This window comes from Prunus avium, chromosome 1 (assembly GCF_965620075.1).
Source record: "Prunus avium chromosome 1, drPruAviu1.hap1.1, whole genome shotgun sequence".
Classification (NCBI taxonomy): domain Eukaryota; kingdom Viridiplantae; phylum Streptophyta; class Magnoliopsida; order Rosales; family Rosaceae; genus Prunus; species Prunus avium.
In genome coordinates this window covers 43,840,659-43,867,227 of record NC_142284.1, presented here as the reverse complement: position 1 = coordinate 43,867,227, position 26,569 = coordinate 43,840,659, and the positions used below count along the sequence as shown (strand labels likewise).

General features: G+C 37.0%; 1 protein-coding gene and 2 long non-coding RNA genes across 3 annotated transcripts; all 3 read right to left on the bottom strand.

Moving 5' to 3' along the window:
- Positions 1-3,117: 3,117 nt before the first annotated feature.
- On the bottom strand, positions 3,118-5,836 carry LOC110765422 (uncharacterized). The gene is made up of 2 exons (XR_002528028.2): positions 3,453-5,836; positions 3,118-3,314 (listed from the first exon to the last, which is right to left on the bottom strand). It is a non-coding gene; the product is annotated as an uncharacterized LOC110765422 (long non-coding RNA).
- Positions 5,837-8,819: 2,983 nt separating this feature from the next.
- LOC110765423 (uncharacterized) lies at positions 8,820-11,515 on the bottom strand. Its single transcript, XR_002528029.2, has 2 exons — positions 9,138-11,515; positions 8,820-9,037 (listed from the first exon to the last, which is right to left on the bottom strand). It is a non-coding gene; the product is annotated as an uncharacterized LOC110765423 (long non-coding RNA).
- Positions 11,516-15,393: 3,878 nt separating this feature from the next.
- Positions 15,394-22,520, bottom strand: LOC110748379 (uncharacterized). Its single transcript, XM_088248761.1, has 6 exons — positions 20,789-22,520; positions 20,256-20,660; positions 19,986-20,167; positions 17,710-17,781; positions 16,928-17,618; positions 15,394-16,183 (listed from the first exon to the last, which is right to left on the bottom strand). Exons 1-6 carry the CDS (start codon positions 21,164-21,166, stop codon positions 15,854-15,856), a joined length of 2,058 nt encoding a protein of 685 aa, XP_088104887.1. The 5' UTR covers positions 21,167-22,520; the 3' UTR covers positions 15,394-15,853.
- Between the last annotated feature and the right edge of the window lie 4,049 nt (positions 22,521-26,569).

The following is a 26,569-nucleotide window of genomic DNA, read 5'->3' as shown; positions in this document are numbered from 1 at the left end:
TCGGTGTGTTGCTTTGCCATCACTTTTCACCCGTATTTACAACAGAGCCCTTGTACGCCGGGCTGCTGCGTCCGCCAAACACCACCAACACCACCCAAGTAGACAGAACTCCACCGGTGGCTGGCGGTCATGGTCGTCGATGTTGCTTAGAAAAATGATCAATGATAGAGCTATAATTGAGGTGAAAAAATGGTAAGTGCTGGGTAGGTAGCAAGAAAGGAGGACTAGAAAGAGTATGATGAGTATAGAGCTGAGGGGACATGATGGGTCATATATAAAGACGAGATTGTAGCTTTTGGTTGAATATGAGTGCCCCATTTTAATTTTTTTATTTTTTGATATATATAAATTTTGTAAAAGTGAAGTTGAAATTCTTGGTCCAAGCTGGTTAAGGGCATGTTTGTGGGGAATGCAAATAACTCCACTAACTCGGTTTCCAAGGCTCTTGGAATTTTCATATTATTCTCATATGGAGGAGAGAAGCGAAAAAGAAGAGAAGAGAAAAGAAAAGAAAAGTGGAATTGGATGGGGTTTATTTGTCTCTGTGTGTGTGTGTGAGTATGTGAACGTGGCTTTTTTACGGCATACGAAGTTGGTGGGTGGAGGGTGTTGCAATTTTCCCACTAAATAAGCTCCTCATCATCCTCAACCAGAGTCAAAGCTCAAGACAAAAGTTTTGAATGGGCAGCTTTTTAGATTTATTACCTTATAATTGTTTGTTTAGGGTTGGGAAGAAGTAGAGTGAGTGGGTCATTTGATAATTTCATTTACATGGAAGCCTGTGCATGCATGGATGATGGAACTTCGAAGCAGACAAATGGGCCGAATTTCAGCTAATGGATGATTGATCAATAAAACATTGTTTTCTTTTAAAATCTATCACCACCATTCACCATTCACCACAAAAACATCAACTTAAATCTTTAATTATATATACATCGAGATTTATAATGATGGAAGAATATAATAAATCAGCAATGCCTTCAAACTTTTTGGTCATGCATTGCCATGTGCCACTGCCATGCTTCAAACTTTCAAGCCAAATCATTATATTGCAGAGGTTTGCAATCAGCTCCACCTTTTCAAACGAAAAAAGAGAAAAAAGGTTTAGTTTATTTGGGCTGCCTGGTGCCTGCCTTCAAAGTTCAAATTCAAACAATCCTCCGGAAGAAACTTGGGCTGCTTCGGGTAACAAGTTATCAAATATTTTATGATATTAAAAAATAAATAAAAATTATGATAGTTTGTCAAATGAGGTGGGGATGGCCAGAGCCAACCTTTGCGGTTTGAAAAAAAATACTTGCGCATGGTAGGGAGGGATGTTACAGAAGCACCACCAGTGAATCAGTGATGGAGACAGCGACTCCTACCAACCTGTGCAGGATTGGTTTAGTTCAGTATCATCATCATCATCATCCATTTATTTCCAAATATAATGAAATAAAAATAATGATAATAGAGTAGCAAAAGCGAAAGAAAGAGAATCTCACACCGCTGACTTATGCTTCGTCTTTATTATAGCTTTTGCATTTTACATGTCATGGAATGGACGTATCCATGGCAAAGTGATTTGTGTCATTATAGTTTGTTTGTTGTTGGTTTACTTAACCCCATAACCTACCTAAACCCTCTATCAAAACTGCTGTGATATTGCCTGAACAGCCTTATTGTGATCTTTGATCCAACGACTTGTTGTTTTTATCAGTCAGTACTCAGTATGATGATTGATGTGATGAGTGATGATTCTGTTCAAAGTTGACACTGGGATGGAGCCATGATAGAGAAATAATAAATGGGACCCATCATGCATTAGGTTAGGGAGGGCCCCAGCAGCTCCTAGAATCCGAGGACTAGCATTTTCCATGATCATCGTTTATTTCCTAATTAATTAAAGGAAACTCTTCTGAAGCAGCAAGCAAGCACAATATTTTACGTCTCCATTACGTCATTTTGACATCAACTTACTTAATAATGTTGAGAGCTTGAGAGTGAGTTTTCCGAGTCCGAACCCGCCAGCCAGCCAGCCAGAAGTAGTGAAGAAAACTACAATCATTGGATACTCGAGATAGATAGATCTCTGATAAAGCGCCATGTGTCCCTTGACTGTCCAGTGATTGGTGGACAGGAAGCGGCGCGTGAGGCCTCGATAATAGTCCATCTAAGCTAAGCTAAGCTCAGCTAGCAACAAAGCGTGGGTCCCATTCCCATTCCCATTCCCACACACAGAGACAGAGACACAGCGCCCCAACCCGGATCCAATTTGATTCAAAGGCGCCCCATTGGACCAAAAAGTAGCGTCCAACCGAGCCAACACGCACGCTTCCGCATTGGATCCCTCGTAGTAGGCTCATGGACCTATACAGTAAACAGTTACTTTTAACTTTTAATTTATTTTTAACTGTGTGCCGTTAATGGAGTACAACAGGATGAAGTGGAGTGAAGATGTAAATATGTTGCTTTTTGGAGATTCGGGATAAAGTCCGTCTCCCTTTCTCTTGCAAGTTGCATCATCGTATTGGGGTTCCTTGGTGGAAAGGAAAGATGACAACGACTGGGCCCTCAACTTGAGCAATTATAGGCCCACCTTTGATATTTCCGTTCAAGTCCGGTTTGCTTAGTGGGCTTTTTTAACTTCAATCCAAGAGAATAAGAATTCTAGAACGCATGAACACATGGAGTGTCCAGAGTTTAAGGCATATGACGAGGTGAGAGAGAGAAACAAAACTTTATATCATGTAATGTGATCTGCTTTTGTCGTGAATCGTGCTGGATGGATCAGGATCAGCTCAGCTCACTCTCGGATTTCAAAGGCTTTCGAATCCGCATTGCAAGGGGAGATATTGATTCCAAGTCCAACTCAGACAAACTATAAGACAAGTTTAGACACGTCTTGTCAGTGTTACACACTCCTAGTTTAGATCAAAACGTCTTTGTTTGTGTTCATTTCATTTAGCAGGACTCAAAGGAAATCACACTTCACCTAGTGATCAAAACGTTTCGAGGATTGACAAGAAAAGAGAAGCCCTTTCTCGTGTTAATTTAATTTTGCTTGTTTATTAATTCCAGCAAAGCTGTTGAACGCCTTTCTCGTGTTTAGCTTCGGACTCGCTACAAAAATAAGCATTCAAAACTTGTCTCATTCATTGATTTTTGGCTGCCGCGGAATACAAGTATTATTTAGTTACATACAAATACAACATCCATTCATCTCAAGTTCAACAAAACCTAGCAATGACTAGGAACACAAATTCCACCGCCTTCAATCACTTGTTCTTCTTCACCAACACAACACTTTGAAAGACAATTAATTGCACCTGCAAATTATCATCAGTAAACAAAATCAAAGCACAGATCCAGTCAATATATAATAAGTCACTAGTTTTTTCTGTTTCTTACAAACAACACCACCAGAATGAAGGAAAAAGAACACTAGTACAGGAATGAATTCAAACCTCAACACCTTCTGTTTCAACCAAAAATTCTAACAAGAAGAGTAAAGGGAAAGGGAGAAACCTAAGGAAATTGCAGGAATGGGTGGAGTAGGAAAGAAATTTCTTCCCTTTGAAAGTTTAAACCAACCAAAGAGATCCATTCTTTTCCCACTCCCCCACTCCAACAGCTTCCTCAAGCCTTTCCTATCCCCACCCTTCTTTTCATCCTTCTTCTTCCATGGCGCTATGGCCTATCTCCCCTTTCAGGTTGGGTGGCTCTTTTGACCTGCTCAACCCTCACTATATATATATATATATAATATATTGGAGAGAGGTATGCCCTAGCTCCCCTTCCACGCGTCTTCCAAAAACAATCCACAGCAATTAAGAACCCTTATCAAACTTTTTAAATACAAAGCTAGTTGAATTTCCATTTTTAACCCTTTATCTCAACGGAGTTATGTCCAATTGAAAAGAGTCTTCATTTGCAGATCAATGGTCTCAAGTTTAAATTTTCATGACATCAATTGTGTATGTGTAAGAAATCTTCTCCCCTCTAATTTAGACTATCGCTTATACTATATATATAATTTAAAAAATGACTTCATATTAAGTCAGATCAAATCAACTATAATCCATACTCAGATTCATTTTTAATTGGATTACCAGATTCAAATTGTAATCGGATTATTTGATAGAGAAATCCAATCCATCTTCTATTAATTACAAAGTACTCTAATCAAAATCCGATTCATTTATAGGTTTTAAAACTTCTTTATTTAGTAGATGTTTGATATTTTGTATAAAAAAATATACATATCATTTTAACTTTTATTTTTCAATTTTTGGGTAATTTTTAAAATTTCAATTTGAGTAGTAATACTAATAGTTGATAAGTTTCGCATAAGAAAAAAGTTTATTTTCTTCTTTCCGATTGAAAAGAACAAACACATCAACCAAGGTGGTTGGTGTGAGTAGTTCGGCACTCTCATTCCTTAAGAGAGGTCAGGAGTTCGATCCCTGCTCTCGTACGGAGTCACCACTTTGGCCAACACTTTACCCCTTACGGGCCAACCCGGTGTGAGTGGGGATTAGTCTGGGTTGTGGTTAAGGCTTAAAGGTGCCACTCATAGTTGGGGCCTATCCAGGACCACCTCATGGTTCAGACAAAAAAAAAAAAAAAACAAACACATCATTTATTCAATGAGGCTATCGCTAGAATACGTTATCTCTTTCTCCATTTTTACCACCAATCAAAGAGAAAAGAGAGTGCTCTCTATTTTATTTTTGGGGAAGTGGATGATCAGATCGAATACGCATGTCTGCTCTGCCTGCTACATTTGCATTTGGGATTCCTTGGTGAAAATGAAAGATGACAACTATTGGGCTCTTAAGGCTCGTTTGGCACGCTGGACTGTCATGGACTAGACTAAGCACTAGGATTGTCTTGAATTGGCTTGGCTTGGCATAAGCTGGATAAGCCTAGTACTGCGTTTGGTGTACGATTGGATTAGGACTAAATTTTTTAAAAAAATTTAAAATTTAAAATTTAAAAATAAAGCAAATGAATTTTTTTATTTTTTTATTTTTACTTTTCTTCTCTCTCTTCCTGTGCTCTTTCTTCTTCATCTTCTGTCTCTGCGTCTTTTCTTTTTCATCTCTTCTTCTCCCTACTCTCTCCTTCTCTTATTCTCAATATTCTCTCTTCTTCTAATTTCTACCCCACCTAAAAACATCATCCAGTTCAGATACTTTGGCTTTGGTGTGGTAAGTAATTTGCAGAAACAAATTTGAGGGAGAGGCAGGAGCTCACACCTAAATCATGGCAAAAAATCCACAATCCACACCAAAATCATCATCCACAAACAAACTTGAGAGAGAGGCAGAAGCAAACTCAAATTGATGAAGACCCAAAGAGAAATCGTGGAACAGCTTCAATCGCCGTAGTGGTCTGTCGTCGTTGACACCGACTGCCGTCGCCGTTTGCCATCTCTGTTGTTGCCTGCCATCGCCATCTGCAACCCATAGTCGGTGGTTGTGATTGCTGTTTGGGTGGTCGGTGGTTGCCGCTGGCGCTTGGGTGGAGTTGGTTGCAGAGCTTTGTTCGGGACTAATAGTCCCTCATTTTCACATGGGTTTAGCTAAGAACACCTAAGAAGGTGTTTTTGGTGGGCCCGGGATTACTAATCCTATTTAATACTAGGACCAAGTGACAACAACACATGGGATTAACTTTTAGCCAAGCCAATCCAAGCCAAGGAGTTGTACCAAACAAGCCCTTATAGGCCTTCAACTTCAAGAAATACAATCCCACTTTTTCCAACAGAGACTAACAAGTCCACAACACAACTATATCTATATGTAACATTTCGAGGATTGACAAGAGAAGGAAAAGAGAACTTATTATCAAGGACTAAAATATCGATAATATCAACGAAATATTGAGGATATTATCGTTTTTCGGATCTATATTATTTTAGAACATATCCATACACATATTATATAAGTAACGATAATATCGGAAAAAATCAACGTTGATAATTTCTCTCACACTTCAGCAACATTTTGCCAAAATATCGCTATAATATCGATAATATCGAGATGATGAAGACAATGAAAATTTTGAAGAGTTATTTACACACCCCATGAGGTTTCTTGTGTTTTCACACAACCCCCTCATGTCTCAAAATTTACACGAACACCTCATAAGGTTTCAGTTTGTTTTCACAAAACCCTTCTCGATGATTGTTTGTCCAAAAATGGATGATTTCATTGAAAAAAACTTATGCAAATGACAAAATGAACCTCAATGAAGTATATGCAATCTAATCTCAAAGGCCAACTTTGTTATTTAGATTTTTTTTTTTTTTTTTTTTTGTGTATAAAATCATCAATCTTTGGGTGAAAAATCAATGAAAATGAGTTTTGTGAAAACAATTTAAAACCCCATGGGGTGGTCTTATAATTTCTAAAACCTCAAGGAGTTTTGTGAAAAAGCAGAAAAGCTCAAGGGGTGTTAGTGTAAATAACTCAAATTTGAACCTTATAAGAACTTTATGTGGCACTAAGTCACTTATGTATCTTCTAATGTATAAAGTGTAAAATAGTGTAGTAAATCATTATAAATAAATAATTATAGTGTGTTTAATCTTTTTTAATTAATCACTACATATTTTCTACACTCACAGTGTTTGTCAGCTCGCTATATAATCAACTTAAATAAGTTAAACTCATCATGCAATGCATTTCCTTCCAATTTTTTGTGATAAAGTAATGGATAATTGACTAAATGAACATCCTTCAAAGTTTCAAGAAAAATTTTCAAGTTTTTATAACAATTTCCGTAGTTTTTATTCAATTTTTATCGTTATTGATAATTTCATGATATTTCCATAGAAATTTCAATGTTTTCGAACCACTGATATTTCCGAAAAACTATAGATATTTTTAGAACTTGCTTGTTATACATACATATGCAAAAGATACAACCCAAAAAAAAAAAAAAAAAAAAAAAAAAAAACATATGCAAAAGATTTGCTAGCCAATTTGAACAGTATGTTAATTGCTTGTTTATTCCAGAAAAGCTATCCGTGTTGTTATTTCATAGTTCAACAACCCCTTTCTCTTGTTAGCTTTGGACTCGCTACTTGTGTTGATGCGCAAAAAATTGACGATCACTTTCGATCAGATATGTATAAACAACTTGTGTTGGACTAGGTAAAAAATAGGCATTCAAAACTTGTCTCATTGATTTTTGATTAAAATATTCACAATACAAACTCTGACTAGGAAGTGTTGCAAACAAGATCTATTGATCTCCTCAATAAACTACAACTCAGTTTGCGTTTGGTACAAACACAATACAAAGGGTGTTGATTGAATTTTAAGAAGACTTGGACACAAGTTCCAGCTTCAGTCTTCAACTTCAATTGCGGAGAACATAGGTGGTACAAACAGGAAAACATAGGGAAAAATAACACTAGGAAACCGCAGAAATGAACTAACAGAAAAATCTGTTGTTTTTATGGATGCGATGTGTTGGGTACTAAAGACAAGAAGAGGAAAGGGAAAGGGAATAAACCTAAGGAAATTGCGAGAGTTGTTGGAATAGGAAAGAAATTTGTCCCCTTTGAAAATTGAAATCAACTAAAGAGATCCATTCTTTTCCTCCTTTAATTAGATCTAGCGTTACATTATTAGTCCTTTCCGTTGCATCACTAGTCCTTTCCTTTCCGTCAATTCGATTTGTTTTTCGGTCAAAACTCACATATCAAAACACATGATGGATATTTTGTGTGTAAATAAGACTTTTACCTAGCCACCACCCCCTTCTACCCATACCCAACCGCACGCCATCCTCTTCCCCCAAATATGCCCATCCAAACCATGCTAGATGGGTCAAAGAATCCAGCACCTTCTGGTGATAAATTTCAAGTCTACTCTATTATGTCAACCACTTCCCCTCCAAACCATGATGGATTTTATCTGGACATAGTAAAATGCATAACATGATTTTCTTTGCCTCCAACCAATAAGGTGTAGGTCAACTTTGGGTGGCTCAAGAACGTTCCTTCCCCACACGCTCAAATGGGGAGACGTAGGTTTTTTTCAATGAGTTTATTTATCTAATAAATATTTTATATAAATTTCCTAATTTGCATTTAATTTTGACAGAAATTTTTAATTCAGTTGACGAAAAAATCAATAGTACAACACAAGATCTAAATGATAGATGGCAATAATAATTTTGCAACATGAAGAACGAAAAGTAAAGTCGAATCTTATTTGATGAACCACTGCTACAATTTTGCCTATAAAAATAATTAAAAATAAATTCCCTAGCTCCCCTTCCACGCGTCTTCCAAAACCAATCCACAGCAATTAAGAACCCTTACAAAAAAGTAAATTTGTTTCCAGACAAAGCTAGTATGAATTTCCTTTTTTAACCCTTTATACCAAGCCAAACTGGTGTGTACTATACCTTACCTACCCCTACCTAATTTTTAGAGCTTCTTTACTCAGAAGATATTTAATATTTGTAAATAAAAAATAATCATTTTAACTTTTATTTTTTATTGGACCAAATGTTAAACCAGTGAAAATTTTCTATTAGGCTATCTTTGGACTGCGTTATCCTTTCGGCGGCTGGATTGGAACCAGAAAACAAACAAAAAGAGTTTCGATCTCCTTCTCCATATTGACCATCACCACCAATGGGTTTTTGGTCGGTTCATTAATATGGTGAAGGGTGATGCAGAGTCGAGATCAGCCTTTGGATAAGAAATCGCCGCTAAAAGTAGGATAAGAAATCGCAAATTTTAAAATACTAACGAAAAGAAAACTGATGGAAGTGCTAAAAACACCCTACCCTAGTAAAGTATTCAGAAATTATTCTTCTGATTCTGAGCTGCAAAGACATTTCTCACTGATTGTTGTTAACAATATATCTCAGATTTACGTTTGAACCTATGCATTAAAAGCTACAATTTTCTGCGCTTTTGCCTCGCTCTCCATCACCATCGGCAGAGCTAAGCTCACTTGACTTGTATAATTCATAAAACATCGGCCTGGGTATCCATCGACGCTTCGGTATTTACTTGAAGGATCTGCAATGCAAATAAAAGTTCCAAAATTATAATTTGCAAAACAAAACCCACCCAAATTACAAAATACATCTTCAAGATAAGTTATTGCTAGCTATAATACCAGCCCATAAAACGAGCAAAAGGGCAAAGAAAATGGAGAACAACACTAATGAATCACCCAAGCCACCTAAAGATGAGAACGTGAACATCAGAACATAGTTTTAAAACACAGAAGGGAAGACAAATCAATATTTCAGTTGTAATAAGTCAATCTCACAAAGTATAATGACGCAACAAAATGGGAAAAGGTAGGGAAAGAGAGCAACTGTAGGAAATAATAGGAATGGGAGGTTTGGGAAGAAGTCCTTTTTTGTGTTCCTTGTGTAATATTCACAAACACTTCGGGTGCATGTTTTTCCCAATCCTCCCATTCCCCAAACTCCCTACTGCAACTTCCATTCCCCCTTCTTCCCTTCCTCTCTTTTAATTTCACTCTCTCTCTCTATCTCTGTATGATATTGCAAGCAAACAAGAAGAAAGTTTCTTGGTTTGTTGTTGGGTGTTTGAATCTGTTGTCTAGTGAAAAAACAAGTGAGAAAGGGAAAGGCAGTAGGCTTAGAAAATCTTTGGAATGGGCGGGGTTGGCAAAGAAAGATGGGTTTTTGAGTCTCTTCTTTTCCAACACTACCATTCCAAAAACTTCCTAAACGCTACTATGCCTTTCCCACCCCTGTTTCCAGTTTCATCTTCTGCTTCAAGCCTAAAATGGCTTTGGGTTTAATGGGGATGATGGGACGGTCAAAGCACCCTTCTTTGCCGTTTGATATTTTTCAAAAACTTATCCCAAGACGCGTAAACTTATCAAAAACGCGTTCTGCATCACTTGTAAGATATAAATAAGAGGAATGCTATTCACAATCGCTCAAAAGCGATTCTCACAGCACTTGCTAGACACGTGTACCCGTTCCCATCCTTTCTTTTTTTTAATTGTTTTTTCTCTTTCTTCTCTCGGTTGCCTCCCTCTCTCTCTTATTCTATTATTTTTTTCTCTTCCTTCTCTCCATTTCCTCTTCCCTTCCGTGCTCTCTGGCCTGCACAGCCCTTTTGTTTCTATTTTTCTGGTCTGAAACCTCAGCACTCCCCTCCATTTTTAATCTCAAGTCTTAAGTCTCTCTCTCAAAAGCTGAACTGCAGTTGCAGAATCCATCTCAACCACAAGGTTGGGGATGCCTTTTCAGCTGCCAATTTGAGACCAAAGAACAGCCCCCATATCTCAGCCTCTAAGATTTGGCCTTTACCCAAATTAACTGTAAACCCTGTGACCCAGTCCCCTGTAGAGTCACGGATTACACCTCCAGCACCAATAGCTCCATTAGAATTTTTCCGAGACCCATCAAATGGGTTTCTTTCTCGGATACCAGATGAGAAGAAAAAGAAGAAATTAAAAAAGAGAGAGAAGAGAAACAGAGAGAAAAGAGAGAAGAAAGTTAAGAAATCTGAGGGAGAGAACTGTGATTTGGGGGAAGACATACACAGAGAAGAAGAAGTTTGGGTTTTTAAAGCTTGAGGTATTTGTTTTTGTGTTACAAAAGGTTTGGGTTTTTACAACCCATCGATGGAGACAGATACAGAGAAGAAGACGGAGACGGGGAAAAGAAAATAAGAAGGAGAAGAAGCAGGAGGAGGAGAGAATAGAGGGAGAGCAATGGAAAAAAAAATAGAAAAAAGAGAGAGACGAAGGCAACAGAGAGAAGAAAGAGAGAAAAGTAATAGAATAAGAGAGAGAGGGAGGCAACCGAGAGAAGAAAGAGAAAAAACAATTAAAAAAAAGAAAGGATGGGAACGGGTACACGTGTCTAGCAAGTGCTGTGAGAATCGCTTTTGAGCGATTGTGAATAGCATTCCTCTATAAATAAATGTATATTGATTTATTATTTTTCTTCTCCTCAAAAGAATAATAAAAAAAAGTTTCTGAACAGAGCAGAGCATTCAGACTGACTTGACCCCACAGATTTAGATTTTGGTCCTCGACTGGAATCCAATGCTTGCTTGTGGTTTGGGGTATTCGTTTTTCCTTCTCATGATTATGTTTTTGGTTATTTCGTCCACACACAAAAAAAAAGTTTTCGGTTATGATATCAATGTACGCCCGACTACTCTGTTTCCGACCCAAATTTTGCAAATTTGATACAGAGATGTCAGAAAGGAATCAATCACGGACCACGGTCGGTAGAAAATGAAAATTATAAGAAAAGCTTCGAATATTTTTTTAGGAAGAGCGTTTATTTATTCAATTATTTATTATTTTATTATAAAAAATTAGAAGTAAATGCATTATATAATGGGTTTAATTGATTTAAATTGATTATATAGCAAATTGACAAGCAAAATATGTAGTAATTAATGAAAGAAAATTAAATACATTATAATCATTTATTTATAATATTTTATTATAATATTTTACACTTTATATATATTATATAGTAAGATATATGAGTGACTTAATACCACATAGAATTTTTATAATATTCAAATTTGAGTTATTTACACTAATATTTCCTGAAATTTTCAACTTTTCCAAAAAAACTCTTTTGAGGTTTTTGAAATGACAAGAACACCCTTGAGATTTTAAATTATTTTCACAAAACTTATTTTCATTGATTTTTAATTCTCCAAATGAGATTAGATTGCATATACTTCATTGGGGTTAATTTTGTCATTTGTATAAGTTTTTTTCTTCAATGAAATCTCAATTTTTGGACAAACAATCAACGAAAAGGGAGAGTGTGAAAACAAACTAAAACCTCACAGAATGTTTATGTAATTTTCAAGACATGAGAGGGTTTTATGGAAACATAAGAAACTTCAAGGGGATATATTTCAAAATATCTTAAGATTCGAAAAAATAATAATAACCTCGATATTTCTTCGATATTATCGATATTTTAGTGCGTCTTTTACCTTTCATCTATATCTTTTACTTTTCAATTCAATGCGGGAGTTGATTTTTAGGTTAAATGGTATCTCAATATATTTGGTCATTAGTATAGAAGCAGCTTACTTATTAGTTTGTTGATAAACGTGATCAGTGGTGGAATTTGTAAAAAGCCAGCCCAAATGAGTTGAACAAATTGATAAAAATTGAGCTCCATCTCCATGTGACTTCCTTCACAAAATAAACGATTGTCCAGATATAAGAAAAGCAAGGGAAAGAGATGAACCCAATTAGGAAATCATTGGCATGGGAGGAATAGGCAAGAACTACTTATACATACATACTTCAAACAGAACTTGAAGTAGTTGAATATATAATAAATATTTCTTGCCAAACCTCCCATGGCCAAAAACTTCCTCAAGCTCTTCTCCCTTTCCCTCTTCTCTCTTTCTGTCTCTCTCTCTCTCTTCATCTGGAACTGGAAGGAACCATTCCATTGATGTGAATTGAACAAATTATTTTGGAGGAGAGGGGTTCAGCCTTTAAGTATCGGTGGCTTGGACTGGTTGGTGGAATAGAATAAAGGCACTCGCTCTATAATAAGAAAAAGAAAAGTTAGGTCTTTAAATTATTTATTATAATAAAGAAAAAGTAAAAGAAAACAAGTAAGAGCGTGATTGATGATTTGACAACTCCATAAAAAACAAGCAGACCGTGTAATGATCCGTGACCGTGAGTCCTTCATGTATTTGTATTTACTAATTCCAGAATTATACACTGTCTGTTGGGATGGGAAGTGAGAGTGACCCATATATTTCATCACAACTAATCTTAGAAAAGGAAAAAAGAACATGGGAAGTGAAGATCCAAGTCTGATGAGTTCACAAAATCAAAACAATTCAAGAAACAGAGACAACCAAATAAGGCTTACCAAACTCTGCTTGTGTTGTGTTGGGTTGGAGAAAAGAAAGGAATAGCTGGAAATCATTGGAATGGGAGGTTTCGGAAAGAATTTAATATCAAAACTTAGGTGAATATTATGTATTCTTTCCGGCAACCTCTCACCCAAAAATTTCCATTTCCTCTTGCTGCCAGCCTTTGATCTCCTTCTCTCTGTATTTGAGTGGTGGTTATGAGTAAAGTCACTTTCCCTCTCCATATATAAGAAACCAGTGAGGAAACTTGTGTGTTTTTCAGGGTTAAAAAGGGTAAATATCAGTAAGGCATCTTTTGGGACTTGTTTTCTCTTTTGGTCTGACGGTGATTGAGAGTTCATTGACTGGAATTTCTAAAAGTCCCGCTTAAATTACTTTATTTATTTATTTATTTCTTTGTGATCGAAGATGAAAGCCCAACAATGGGCCCAATGAAAACCCAAAAGATGAAAGCCCCGGAAAGAGGATACTGAAGAATCGTTAAATTCGGGTAAAGCATCATCTTTGGGGAAAAGAGATTCCAAATGCCCTCGAATTCGAATGGAAATTGGTTCGAGGAACTGAACTCAAGTCGAGCTTATAATACAAGTGATGTATGCCAATTAGCATGTCACGTCTTTGGTAGAGGTAGAGGTAGAGCCAAAGGCAGTTCCCATTGCAGGGCCGGCCAAAATCTCATGTATTTTAGCTAGCAATGGCATCGCACTGGATAAATCTTAAATTGATTTATATCAGAGAGCCGAATTCATATTAGTGTACAAGTTGAGCATTATTTATTTCTTAATTTGCAAAGTTTCCTCTGTTACATCATAATGAAAATGGCCTCACACTCATCCAGTTTTTCTTTCCTCTTAGTCTTACGCAAAGGAAATAATAAGCTGCGTATGAAAGAAGGCTATTTTCTTTTATTTATATATATATATATAAATGGGAAATAGAACTTACATAATTAAATTACATAATCAAGGGGTAATTAAAACCAATAAACTTGGGCTGGCCACTGGCCAGTGTTGTATATTTCACTCCTAATATCGTAATAACTAACGGCGGGCTAATTAACAACTGAAACAGAAACAACACTTGTTTCATTTACGAATATACAATTGATATCACAATAAGAACAACTATAATTAAGCGTCATAATAAATCAATCAAAGGAAAGACAAATATGAATCTGATCCACAGTTCTTTACTCTCTGTTTTTTTTAGCTCAATTCAGTTTGGTCCTACAATAACGTAAACTTAACAGAAATATGAATTTTTTTAGATTAAGAAAAAGGAAAATTAATAAGAGAGAGCAAGCGATCTTACCAACTTACCAGCAGCATCTGATAATAGTCCGGAAAAGGGTTGGACAGGACAGCAAAGGGGAAAAGGAGGAGACCGAGGAAATCATCGGAATGGGTGGAATCGGTAGGAGACTAGTTCATTCAGATATATGATCAAGTTTTCTTACCAAACCCACCCAATCCCCAAACTTCCTCAACCTCTTTCTCCCTTTCCCCCTTCTCTCATCTAGCCTCTTCTTTTGTTTTCTTTCTTTCGCTTCTTCGTATCACCACGGACAGCAGCAAGCAACCCTATTTTAAATATAGACTTGGCTTGCCACGTAGCCCTACCTCCATCCCCATTTTCTCCTAGTGTTGTAGTTTGGACTGGTTCATTTGTTGTTGAATGAACAAAACTTGGGTCAACTGTAGTTTAGAACCCCAACTCACTAGGCCCAACACCACCCCCAAGTTTATTTCTTTTATCGGATTTCTAATCAAAGTTGGGTTTAACATTTTCGTACGAGTTCAATTTTTTTACTCAGATTCATCCCCCCAAAAAAAATAAAAAATCCTGAAAAAGAGTATAGTTCGTTCAGTTAAGAAATAATAATAATTTGCTAAGATGAGTGGGCCTAAAATTCTTCCCTCCTCCCCATGAGATCAGTGGTTGGGCTAGACTAATATGAAGCCCTTTCTTAACATTACTGCGCCCAAAATTTTCTCCATCTTCTTCACTATCTTGGTTGTTTGGGCTAATAGCCTAAGATGAATGGGCTTCCGTTCCCCCCGCAAAATTCATTTCATTTGGAAGTGAATCTCGATACCAAATTAAAATAATAATTCGGAATTTTATAAAGAAAAAAGAAGTAATAATAATATGAAGAATAATAAGAAAAAACAAATAAAGAACAAATAAAAGAAGAGCATTACTTCTGCTATCGTACGGAGTCACCACTTTGGCCAACACTTTATCCCTTACGGGCCGACCCGATGTGAGTGGGGATTAATCTGGATTGTGGTTAAGGCTTAAAGGTGCCACTCATAATTGGGGCCCATCCAGGACCACCTCATGGTTCAGACCAAAAGAAAAAAAAAAAGAGCATTACTTAACAAATTCAGCATCTGGCCCTGCCCCAATACGGCAGCATAAACAAAGGAACTGTAAGGAAGATGGGCAATTATGGACAATCATTCAATCCAAGGGAAATTTAAAGAAATATACGAGGAAAATTAATTGCGTGAGAGGAATAGCCTTTTGAATTATATGAGTCCAATCAGAACCAAACAACAACATGATTAAAAAGAGTCTCTTCGTTGCTCGGTTTGACATCACCAAATTCCTAATGTATGTATATATGAATGATGCTTCAAAAGTCATATTTAATGGAACCCCAAAACAACAGATACAAAATGAAACAAGAGCTCAAATCTCTCAATACACCTCATCATTTTTCTCCACCATCCGGGCTACGAAGCCTTGCACACTTTCCTGATCACTTTCACCGCAGAGCATAGATGACACTAATTATTGTTATGTTATGCATGTCCTTGTTTTATACTTACCATATAATTGGTGTTATATACCGTTCCCATTGGAGGCATATGTAATATAAACACTTGGCTCTCCTGTTTACTCAAACCTCAGTTGTGATCTTATTACTCTTCCGTCGCCATCATATTTATGAAACCTGATATTTTACCTGTCCAGCTTCATTGCCCTGGGCTTATTTGGACCCATGAACTTCTCATTCTCAGTGAGGGCGTGGCGGAAGTGACATCGGTGACCATATGGGCAGGCAACACCAGCAAGGACCATCCTGCAGACCTCTGTCTTGTAGCGTGGGTGTCGAATCACCGGGCGGAGCTCCTCAATCCCATGTGCAAATTGGCAGTGTTCTCCGTAAGGGCATTCACCGGTCTCCTGCCATTTGTTGCAGAGTTCAGTCTTGAACATGCCTTGGTTGTACACCTCCAATTCAAGTGGCTCCTGCTCCTTCCTCCCTCCAGCAGGAACGTACACCTTTTGCTGCATCACCGTGATCAGTGCCCACCACCATCAGTACACAAAAAACATTAATTGAGACAGTACGTACATTTGAGTAATATTTCAAGAATTGTAAAGATAGAATCATATAATCTCTACTGTGTCAATGTACATGTACTTAATGCATTATGCATTGTCTATAACAAATGACTCTCTTACGCGTTATCAGGTGCAGTGTGCATATGGATTATTGACGTACATATTCCATGAAATGAATCAAAACTGGGTGTTTGGGCTCTTTACATCATCCCAATGTCAAACAATAACTGCATATTGCTCATGTAAATGAAATTGCAGCCTAAATCCTAGGATCCCAAATAAGATTTCCACGGCAAAAAATAAAATTGAAGCAAAAATGCAGAAAAGGAAAAACTGGTTTTATTGAAATATGAACAGATACTGCATTATTTTGCACTACTTCAAGTTTAAGAAACACGTGCGATGAGATCAAGCAAGTTCTTTCTAGTACTCGATGGATCTCATCCTCCATTGGTGAACATTTTCAAGCAATTCCACTTCTCAATCTAATTAGTTAACCCTGAAGTAGCAGTCTAATTACCGCAATAAAAAATTAAAAATCAATCGCTACGTTTCTTAGTAGTGAGCCACACAAACAGACGAAGTAAAATAAAAATCGCATAGCAATTAGACTACAAATCAAGAAGGATCTTTTTTGTGAATTAAATAAAGAAAATTCAATAGTAGAGTAAATCGGAAATGACTTACTGAAGCGTTGAATGTAGTGGCGGTGCGAGGCCGAGTCGCGGCCCGAGTCCCAGCGGCAGTGCTAGGACCGGGCTGAGCAACCTTCACGTATCCATTAGACCTCACAGATATGCTCTTAGGCAGCGTAAACCTCTCCACATCAATATTCTCGGCGTCGGCGCCTTCGCTCTCGATCACGCTGGTAGGGCTCTCGTCGGACTCATCCTCCTCTGCTCGTTTGTCATCAATACTCATGCCGTGAAGCCTATTTACGATCCCAAACGGTGTCGTCTCCACAGAACCGGGGGAAACGAACTGTTTCTGGACGGAGGCGTGGATAAGGAGACTGAGATGCTTGTTGAGCTCGAGATTGAGGGCGCGGAGATGAATGTTCTCGCGGCGGAGAGCGTCGGCTTCCTCGGAGGCTTCGTGGAGTTGCTTGAGGGTGCGGCTATGGCGGTTGACCATCTCCTGGTGGTCTTGGACGAGGAGAGAGTGGTAGAGTTGGCGGTGGGGGTGATTAGAGGACACGTCGGGCTCCGATTCGTTGTATCGAGCGAGGGACGGCTTGCGATCGAAGATGGCGGAATAGAGGGAAGAGAACACGGCGTCGTCTGAGCGAGCCTGCGATTTGAACTGCGATGAGGTGGCGAGGCCGCCATTGGCGGTGGAGGAGGCGGTGTCGTTGTGCATTTCCGCGGTTGGAGTTTTGCTGTAAATGAATTACAGAGACAATACAAAACTTCAATTAGAAAAAAAAAAAAGACAAGAAATCTATCTCGCTTTATAATCAAGAAAATTACTTGGAAGCTTCCGTTTGATACTCTGGAATGTTACAAAGTACTGCTCTAAATCTCCACAACAAGCTAATTAAGCTAAGGAAGAAGATCCAGATTTCAATAATTTCGAAGGAAAATAAAAAGATATATCAAACAAATTGATGAGAAATCGAACAAAGCATTAAAGCAGAGACTACAAAAGCTGTTTGGATGGATCGTAATTTATAGAAATAGTTAAACAGAGAGAGAGAGAGAGAGGCACAGTAATGGTTTACCTTCAGAAGCAACAGAGGAGGCTCTCGATCCTCCGATCGGTTCGAGTGAAAAGAGTGACGAATGGAGGTGCTCCGGTACAGGGCTTGTTTTATAGGCGCAGGGATATGGGTGGAGGCATTTGGAGGGAAAGGGAAGGAGCAAAACGAATCCAAAACTGTTTTGAAGACAGTGCTAACCGAATGCCATATCAGCTTTACGATCAAGGTAGCTACATGTTTTTTACTTGATCTGCCCTCACTCTTATCCCAGCTTCTTTGAATTATGTAGGGGCTGTTTCGTCATTGAGGAATCGATTCAGTTAAGACTGTGGAGCAGGAAGTTGTTTCATCAGCTAATTTGAGCCTTTGGATTGTGATGCAGTTGATCAAACGGCCCTGAAACATTATAACTCACCAGATGTGGGGGCATTATGATGTTAAAGATACACGCACCCGCAGGGGATACTTTCACTCTCTGTGTGTTCACACACGAAGTTACAAATAGCAAGTCCGTAGTCACATGCACAGTGAGCAGTCGCACACCAGCAATAAATGTTACAAATCCCAAACATCCACTTTAAATGACTGAATTACCGTCACATTTATATTTTTACCATTAGGCACAATCACATTGTATGACCAATGTCTATTTCTATGTAAGCCATGGTTTTCACTTTCAGTAGTTCATATGCTCAATCTGGTTTGATAAGTTGTTCAATAATATTGTAGGGTAAATTAATATTAGTGCTAATCTCCTTTCCAACAATTACTTTGAGAAATTGATACATCTCTAATCATATCAAAATCATTGTGCATGAGAGTTCCAAGTTACTCAATCTTAATGGCTCTACATATTTATCCCTTTATTAGGAAATTAAAGATGTTAGGAGGTGAGACAGCTTATGCATGCTGTCAAACATGATCAACTTGCGGTTAGCTACGGAGGCACAAAATCATATTGTAATTGCTTGTTTTGGAAGCTTAACTAGAGGAAGTGAGCAAGAAGAGAAATTGTTGGATCAGTGTCACGTGGTGTTATTAATTCAAGAGTTATAATACGAGATGAATTATTGATATTTCATAAATTTAATATACAGTTAATAAATTAATACAATTACCATAATATTAATTGATTAATAACATTACGTGATAGTTTGACGATAACACCGTAAAATCTACCGAGTAACTGGTGATCTTGGTTTTATTTTCCCTTTTGGGGGCAGCGCTCTTCAATATTCAGCTTTGGTTATGACATAGACAGATTACGATTAAGAAGAGAAAGGCATCATGATTTTATTTTGGGAGGAGGTTGCTTCTTGATCACAGCTTTAACTACCTGCTTGTCTGATAGCTCTCCCATCAAAATCTAGTATCAGATGTTTGGTGCGTCATAATAAGATCCCACATTCCCTCCCAATAGCAGTGCCACTGCTCTGGCAAACACTTTCTTGTTGCATTGTTGTCAAGTCCCTCAATATAATTAAGCTTCCTTTTAAACAAACTGCTTTATAGTTTCTATTTCATTTTCATGACAGTTGGCTATGTTTCGCTTGTTCCGCACAGCTCTTGCCAGCTGGATTTTCATTTGGGCCTGTGAATATCATGTGGATGGCTAAATCTTATGGAGGCCGTTGAATTTGTTGACCACGAGATCTGATCAACGGCATATATCACCCTAACACTGTTAAGGTCAACGAGGCTACACAAATAGCAAAAGAAAATTACATTAAGAAGAAAACATTGTTTATTATGTGTAATTAACACAGGTAGATAACATTGTTTATCTGTGAGGTATTTATGTACACGAAACATAATATAGTATAAAAGAATAATAATAAAACACTCATGATTAAAATAATGACAAACTTGCTGGAGCTCTATATAGAACTTTCATTCACTAACTGCTGAGATTGCCTTCGTAAGTTTATCTCTGTTGAAAAATGGAACCAAAAGTCAGTGTCATGGTGATAAAATAACAACCACAATAACTTATTTCTTAATCAAGAAAGAAAAGAACCAAGAAAATGGAAATCATTATTCACACACACCTTGGCTGCTCTTGCATGGCCCTTCTTCTCCATGAAGGAGTATGACACATCTTGCTGATCACCTCCAAATGATTCCTCGAAGTTTCGGAATGTCGAATCGACATCAGGTGTATTGGGATCTTGATGATCATAAGCTTGTTCTTCACAAACCCCAAGGTCTTGCATATTTTGAGACCACAGCTGCAAAATCAAGTCATAGAGAATTCAGATGACCACATACATAACAGAATGAAAACTGGAACTCTTCATTCATATGGAATTTTCATACCGGACTATTCTGCACTGTGCTTCTACCCTGCCCAAATGATTCTGTATGCAATAGAAATCCTGCAGTGCCTGAAGATGATGGAAAATATTGCTCCAGCTGTTCAGGAAATGGAAAGGGAAAAGGATCAAATTTGACCATCAGACCCTGATCAGGTAGACAGCTGTCCCTTTGCTGAGATCCAGTGCGGCCGAGATCATCCTGGGAATGTTGTAAATGATGATGATCAAGACTATGTTCCAACCTCCTTGAAGGGTTTTGATGTTCATGCACTGAAGAAGATTTCTCTTGATTTGGTTGATCTTGACTCAGCTGAAGCCTTTTCAAGTCAAGAATCTGGTCCAGAATCAAACTATTGCCAGTACTTCTTTTCTGATAGTGACCTCCATGACCATGACCATGAGATATCTGCAAGATATATTTATAATACACATCTCTTATAACTTATAAGAAGTTATGATCATGCACACACTTTTAATCAGTGTAATTACAATTACTCAAGTATTTTTCTGCTTTTTTTTCCTTCTGATCTCGACCTTCTTAAATCTTTGACTGTTTGATCCCACTCCATCAGATTCATCCAATTTGAAACCCCAAAATGCTGCAAAGTCCTTGGCAGATGGGCAACCTGTGAAACTGCTGACCAACGTCCGTTTCCGATGCTGGCCATGGGGAGAGCACTTCCTGTGCAGGCTCACGTCACATACACGGCACATAAACATCCGGTGATCCAAACACTGGATATCCGCCGACCGGTATTTGCACGAATCACATAGAAGGGTTCGGTGATGGTAGCCAACAATTGGGTTAGCAGAATGAACCTTTGCATCGCAGGGAAGGCACAGATGTGCTGAATCAGCTTTGCAGTACACAACTGGCCTTAGCTCTAAGCACAACTCACAAGCTTTCTCCATTTGGTTTCTCTTCTACTTCACTAATTTCCTCCGAATCTCAACTTCAAAACCTCTTTGATGTTGCTGCCACGATATTCACACTTGTGATCATTTAGACTTGAATTGACCTTTTTTTAGTTTGTTTAAACAGTTCATACACTTGCTTTTTAGTTGTTGTCAATTTATACTTTTATTATAGTACTTGCATCAAATTATTATCATTGAATATAGAACCTTTTTTTAAAAAAAAATTTATACTTTATCAACACTACAAAACTTTTTCACTGCACTTTATACACAACATAAAGCACTTGCAAAAAAAAAAAAAGTCACTTTTTATCTCCTCAATTAACAAAAATAATTGCCAACGGGTTAAGTGAAAAATGACATTGACTTATAAACAAGAGGTCTCAAGTTCGAATACCTACACCATCATAGTTGTGTGTGTGTGTGAGAAATTCTCCTCTCATTAGTTTAGACTATCGCTTGTACTAAAAAAAAATTAACAAAAGAAATTAGCCAAATAAAGTACGATGTACGACAGTGCCAACTATTTAGCTTAAACATAAAACACCAAACAGTTTAAAGGTCAACAAAAAATTTGTTTTGCAATAAATAAAAAGCTATGTAATCTCTCGTACGGAGTCACCACTTTGGCCAACACTTTACCCCTTACGGGCCGACTCGGTGTGAGTAGGGATTAGTCTGGGTTGTGGTTAAGGCTTAAAGGTGCCACCCATAGTTGATACCCATTCAGGACCACCTCATGGTTTAAGACCAAAAAAAAAAAAAAAAGCTATGTAACCAATAAAATCGAAGAAAAAGTTAAATCCAAAGAAGAATCACTAACAAGAACCCCAATCAATTGATAAGCTAATAATAAATCGAAAAGTTTAAAGCCCAGAAAACTTCGGAACAAGAACAAAAAAGAAATCTAAGTGAACACGAATTCAAAGACAAAGATCTTCCAAACATAGGGAAACGAAAGAAAAAAAATACCCGTCATTGTTACCCTGGGTAAACAACAAGCTCAATTCTTCTTAGGCGATCCAAACTGAAAGAAAACACTTAAAAAATATTCCCATTATATATATAATAAAAAACCCTCCAAATGTACATTTTACATTTAGAAACTTAAAAAATCCTAAATAAGAGAACGAGAGGAAAAAAAAAATACCCATAATTATTTCCCGAGAGGAAAGCAGTCGCAGGCTCAGCTCTTCTTCTCTGGAAAAACATTTCACACAAAGACTACGACTTCCACTGAAAAAAAATAAAGCTATAGTTCACGGTGCTTCGAAGTCATTTTCTCCGCCTTTAAGTTGTTTTATGGGATCCAACCAAAAAAACATTTGTTTAATTTTTTTTTAACTGAAAGAAGTTGTTTAATTGGGACGTGCAGACGATTTTATTTATTTATAAATAAGCGTAAATGTCCGACGTGGCTCATGCACACCGGGGCCCACACACCGGATCCAATTGTGATAGAGATTATGTGGAGTGGTGCAATTGGTGTTAGCCATGTGTCACATGTGGGATGCAGAAGCCTAACTGCTTCGGCCAATGGGACGTCGACAGCACTAGGGCTATGTTAGGCATTGCGGCTTGGGAGTTAGGACCTATTACCTAATGGGTTCATCACAACCATACGAATCGCCAGCTGCCAGGTTAGGTCCCTTCTTTTTTATTAGGTCAGATTTGTTTCTTTTCGAATCGCCAGCTGCCAAGTGGGGCTCTTATTAAAAAAAGTTAATTAATTAGCAAGCCCCTACCCTACTTTGCTGCCTTTGCTAGAAAAGAGAAGCAATGTTAGGATTTTTGGGTCTAATGGTCCCAAATTTCACCCGATTTGCATTTCGGTCCCTTAATTTCCAAAATCGTTCTCATGGTCCCTCAACTCAAATGATGGTGAAGACAGATTGTAAACAACTTGTTGCGATGTTACATGATACTATGAAGACGGATACTACTATTGACGGCATTATTCATGATATTAAGTTACTGGCTTCTCATGTGGGTCAAGTATCTTTTACTTTTGTGAATCGCAGGTGCAATGCAGCTGCTCATCTGGTAGCGGCGCATGTATCTCGTGTGGGTGGGAAGTTTAAATGGGATCAACTTTGGCCTGAGTGGTTGTTTGACACTCTTGCTGCTGATGTAAACATTCCAATTCGGCTTTAATAAAGAGTGCTGCTAAACGAACCCTAAAATTAACTTAGTGCACCCTACGATCTAAGTACACCCTAATGTTTAAATAAAAATGTAAAATTAATTAAGTACACCCTATTTAACTACCAAAAATACCCATGGTACACCCTCTTTAATTTTGAATCTTTTAAAGTATTTAAAATAAACAAATAAAGTAAAATAATAATAAAATAATATTTTAACAAAACTCTCTCTCTCTCTCTCTCTCTCTCTCTCTCTCTCCTGCTTCTTCTTCTTCTTCTTCTTTTATCTCTCTCCTGTGCGACCACCACCACCACCTGGTTTGTGTTATTGATTGTTTAGGTTTTATGCATACAAAAATCAACTGGGATCAATACACTTCTCCTGGATTCCGAGTTCTATGTTAAAAATTAAGTCAATTTGTTTGAAGGCATGGGTTCAAAAGCTCAAGCAGTAAAACGACAGCATATCTCAACTCGTCTCAGAGTGGGGTGGGTCGGGAAGGAGAGAGCTTTTTTTCTCTTTTTAAAATTTTATTTTATTTTTTGGTTTTAAATACTTTAAAAGATTAAAATTAAAGAGTTGACCATAGTTATAACAATGGACATGCGTCAAGTCTTAAGGATAGTGTACATATTGGGGTACACAATTCAATATATCCTTTTTGGTCATTTTATATTAGGGCAAATTAGTAATTCAATAAATAGTTTGATAGTAGGGTGTACTCAGTTAATTTTAGAGTTCGTTTAGCAGCACTATTAATAAATTGCTTCCATCGTTTGGAAAAAAAAAATGGTCATGTCCTTAATTTTATTATCTTTTCTATTAAATACAAAGACAAAATGGTATTTTTGTATTAAATATATATATATATATATAGATATATATATATATATATATATATATATAGATATATATATATATATATATATATATATATATATATATATATATATATATCTCTCTCTCTCTCTCTACTTTACCCACAAAATCCAACATTCTGTAAGATTTATTCCTATAAATGTTTCACTCAAATTAATAAAGTTGACTAAAATTCGTATCCTCAATTCTAAGGATTTATATTTATGTTCCCTTAATAATAGGTACATTCTTTTTTTTAAAAGGTACATTTAGGTAAATTATTTACAAAAAGACAATTGACACGTTTGGATAGGTCGCAAATGCCTCATGAGATTGATTCGATTTTTGTTTTTCAATGGTGAGCTCAATAATTTTTTTTATTTTTTTTATCGGCCATGCAAATTCCCTTCTGATGGCTAGCTCACCCTCATCCACACCCCAATAGCAACAAATTTGAATCAATGGTCAATAAGCTGTCTAATAACATATCTGTTCAATATAAGTAGTTGTGAGCTTGTGGCAATGAGAGGGTACTAAAGAGACAGCCACTAATACTTGCGTATATATAGTTCCATTGCAATCCAAAGTGTAATAACTATAGGCTATATACCTATAGCCTCAATTAAAGAATTTATGTTGTAAATTGCACGTTTATAATTTATTGAGTTTTACACAATGGCGGAACCAGGAATTTTTCTAGAGGTATGCTAAAATTTTAATTTTAATTTTTTGTATAGAAGATCTATATAAACAATGAGAACCAATTTTTTTTTTTTTTTTTTTTGGGTATGCTAATTGATACAATAAGAACCAAGTGGGAATCAGAAACTGAAACTGTGGGAAGCATAAACACGAACAAAAGTACAATTCATAGCAGTAGCATATCCAAAACATGTACACAGAGGCATAAACACAAAAGCTTTGTTGCACTTGTAGATCTAAATGCTAACCTGTAAATCGGAAGAAGAAGAAAAGAGAAGAAACAATGGTTCCCACTCACGTGGCCTCCAAACCACAAATATATTGCAAGTATGTGACTTTGTGGGCCAACTAGCTTAACAAATGGTGGACTAATATTCGTGGGGAGTAGGAAATATCTTATAAAATTTGCACCAAATTAGTATTTTATTAAATCTTGCACCAGGCTGAAGCCCACTCTAGTCTACATGTAGTTCCGCCCTTGGTTTTACATAAATGACCAAGGGATGTAACGTGTGCTTTGAGGATGCCTTCAGTTAGAAGAACACTGATTCTATTTTCAACCCAAAAGAAGAAAAGACTAGTGAGGATGTTTTTTTTAATTCAAATTTCTAAATAAAGACCAAGGTATTAACTTTATATTTTTCTTAAGTTTGAATACTAGTGTTATTTGAAATTTAACTTATCTAACAGATTATGTAATTAAAAGAAAAAGAGTTGAGCTAACCTTTAAAACATCTTTTCTATATCAAGATCACTGTTTAAAAAATAATATAGCCGTGGGCTATACTTTAAAAAATAATATAGCCGCGCGGCTTTACTTAAAAAAGAGAACGGCCCACAGAAGCCGTACCTAAAAAGCATTGCAAAGCCTAAATCTCAAATCCAACGAACTCTTTCTGCTACTTTTTCTTTTTCATTGAATTGAAATTGCAAAAAGAAATTGAAAAGGATATGAACCTCTTCTTCTAGAGCGTTAAGCCTCTCATCAGTAGCCAATGAGTCTCCCGGTGACATTCAAATGCAACTAAATATTTGATTTCAATTTAGCATAAACTTGAAATCTGAAGACTTGAAGCTGAAACGGGAAACAAACCTTAAAGAGTGAACAAAAACAGACTGCAAAGATGGATCTTCTGCGCCATGTCGTCAACACTCTTCGATACGATCGATTTTCTCATTCAGATTTTGAACACTGTCTGCTACAACTGATTCTGCATAACAAAATTAATAATAGCTAAGAAGAAAATCATGGGTAACAAATTGAAGATTTTATTTTTTCTCATCCAGGGTTTTCACGTATACAGAGTGTCCCATACCTTCCATCACATAAACATTGACTGGCCACCAGAGAAGACTGCAATACATGTGACAAGTGCACTGCATATATAATAAGACCATAATGTTTATATGGTGTTGGCACTTGGTATAGTAACATGCATATTACCTTCCATTTAATACTTTGTAACACGATGTTTGCCTGAATTTGAGAACAAGTACAGTCCATAGAAAAATAAAGAAAAAATAATTTGCAGTTTGTTCAACACACATGCATTGACATAAACAAGAATCACCAGAACTTACTGAATTTTGTAGTACCTGAAATTTGAGTCAAATCCAACCACAACAGCTCCAACCTAGAAGACAACGAACAAACAGATCTAGCAATATTAAAAGTTGATGTTCTTTTTTCTT

Bases quoted from the DNA above. Each gene is read 5' to 3' on its own strand.
- LOC110748379 (XM_088248761.1), bottom strand. From the start codon at position 21,166: ATGGAGAAAGCTTGTGAGTTGTGCTTAGAGCTAAGGCCAGTTGTGTAC. The intron at 20,168-20,255 runs GTATGAAAATTC...TTGATTTTGCAG, and splicing joins GCACAGTGCAGAATAGTCCG to CTGTGGTCTCAAAATATGCA. The intron at 17,619-17,709 runs GTAATTTTCTTG...ATTCATTTACAG, and splicing joins TATCAAACGGAAGCTTCCAA to CAAAACTCCAACCGCGGAAA.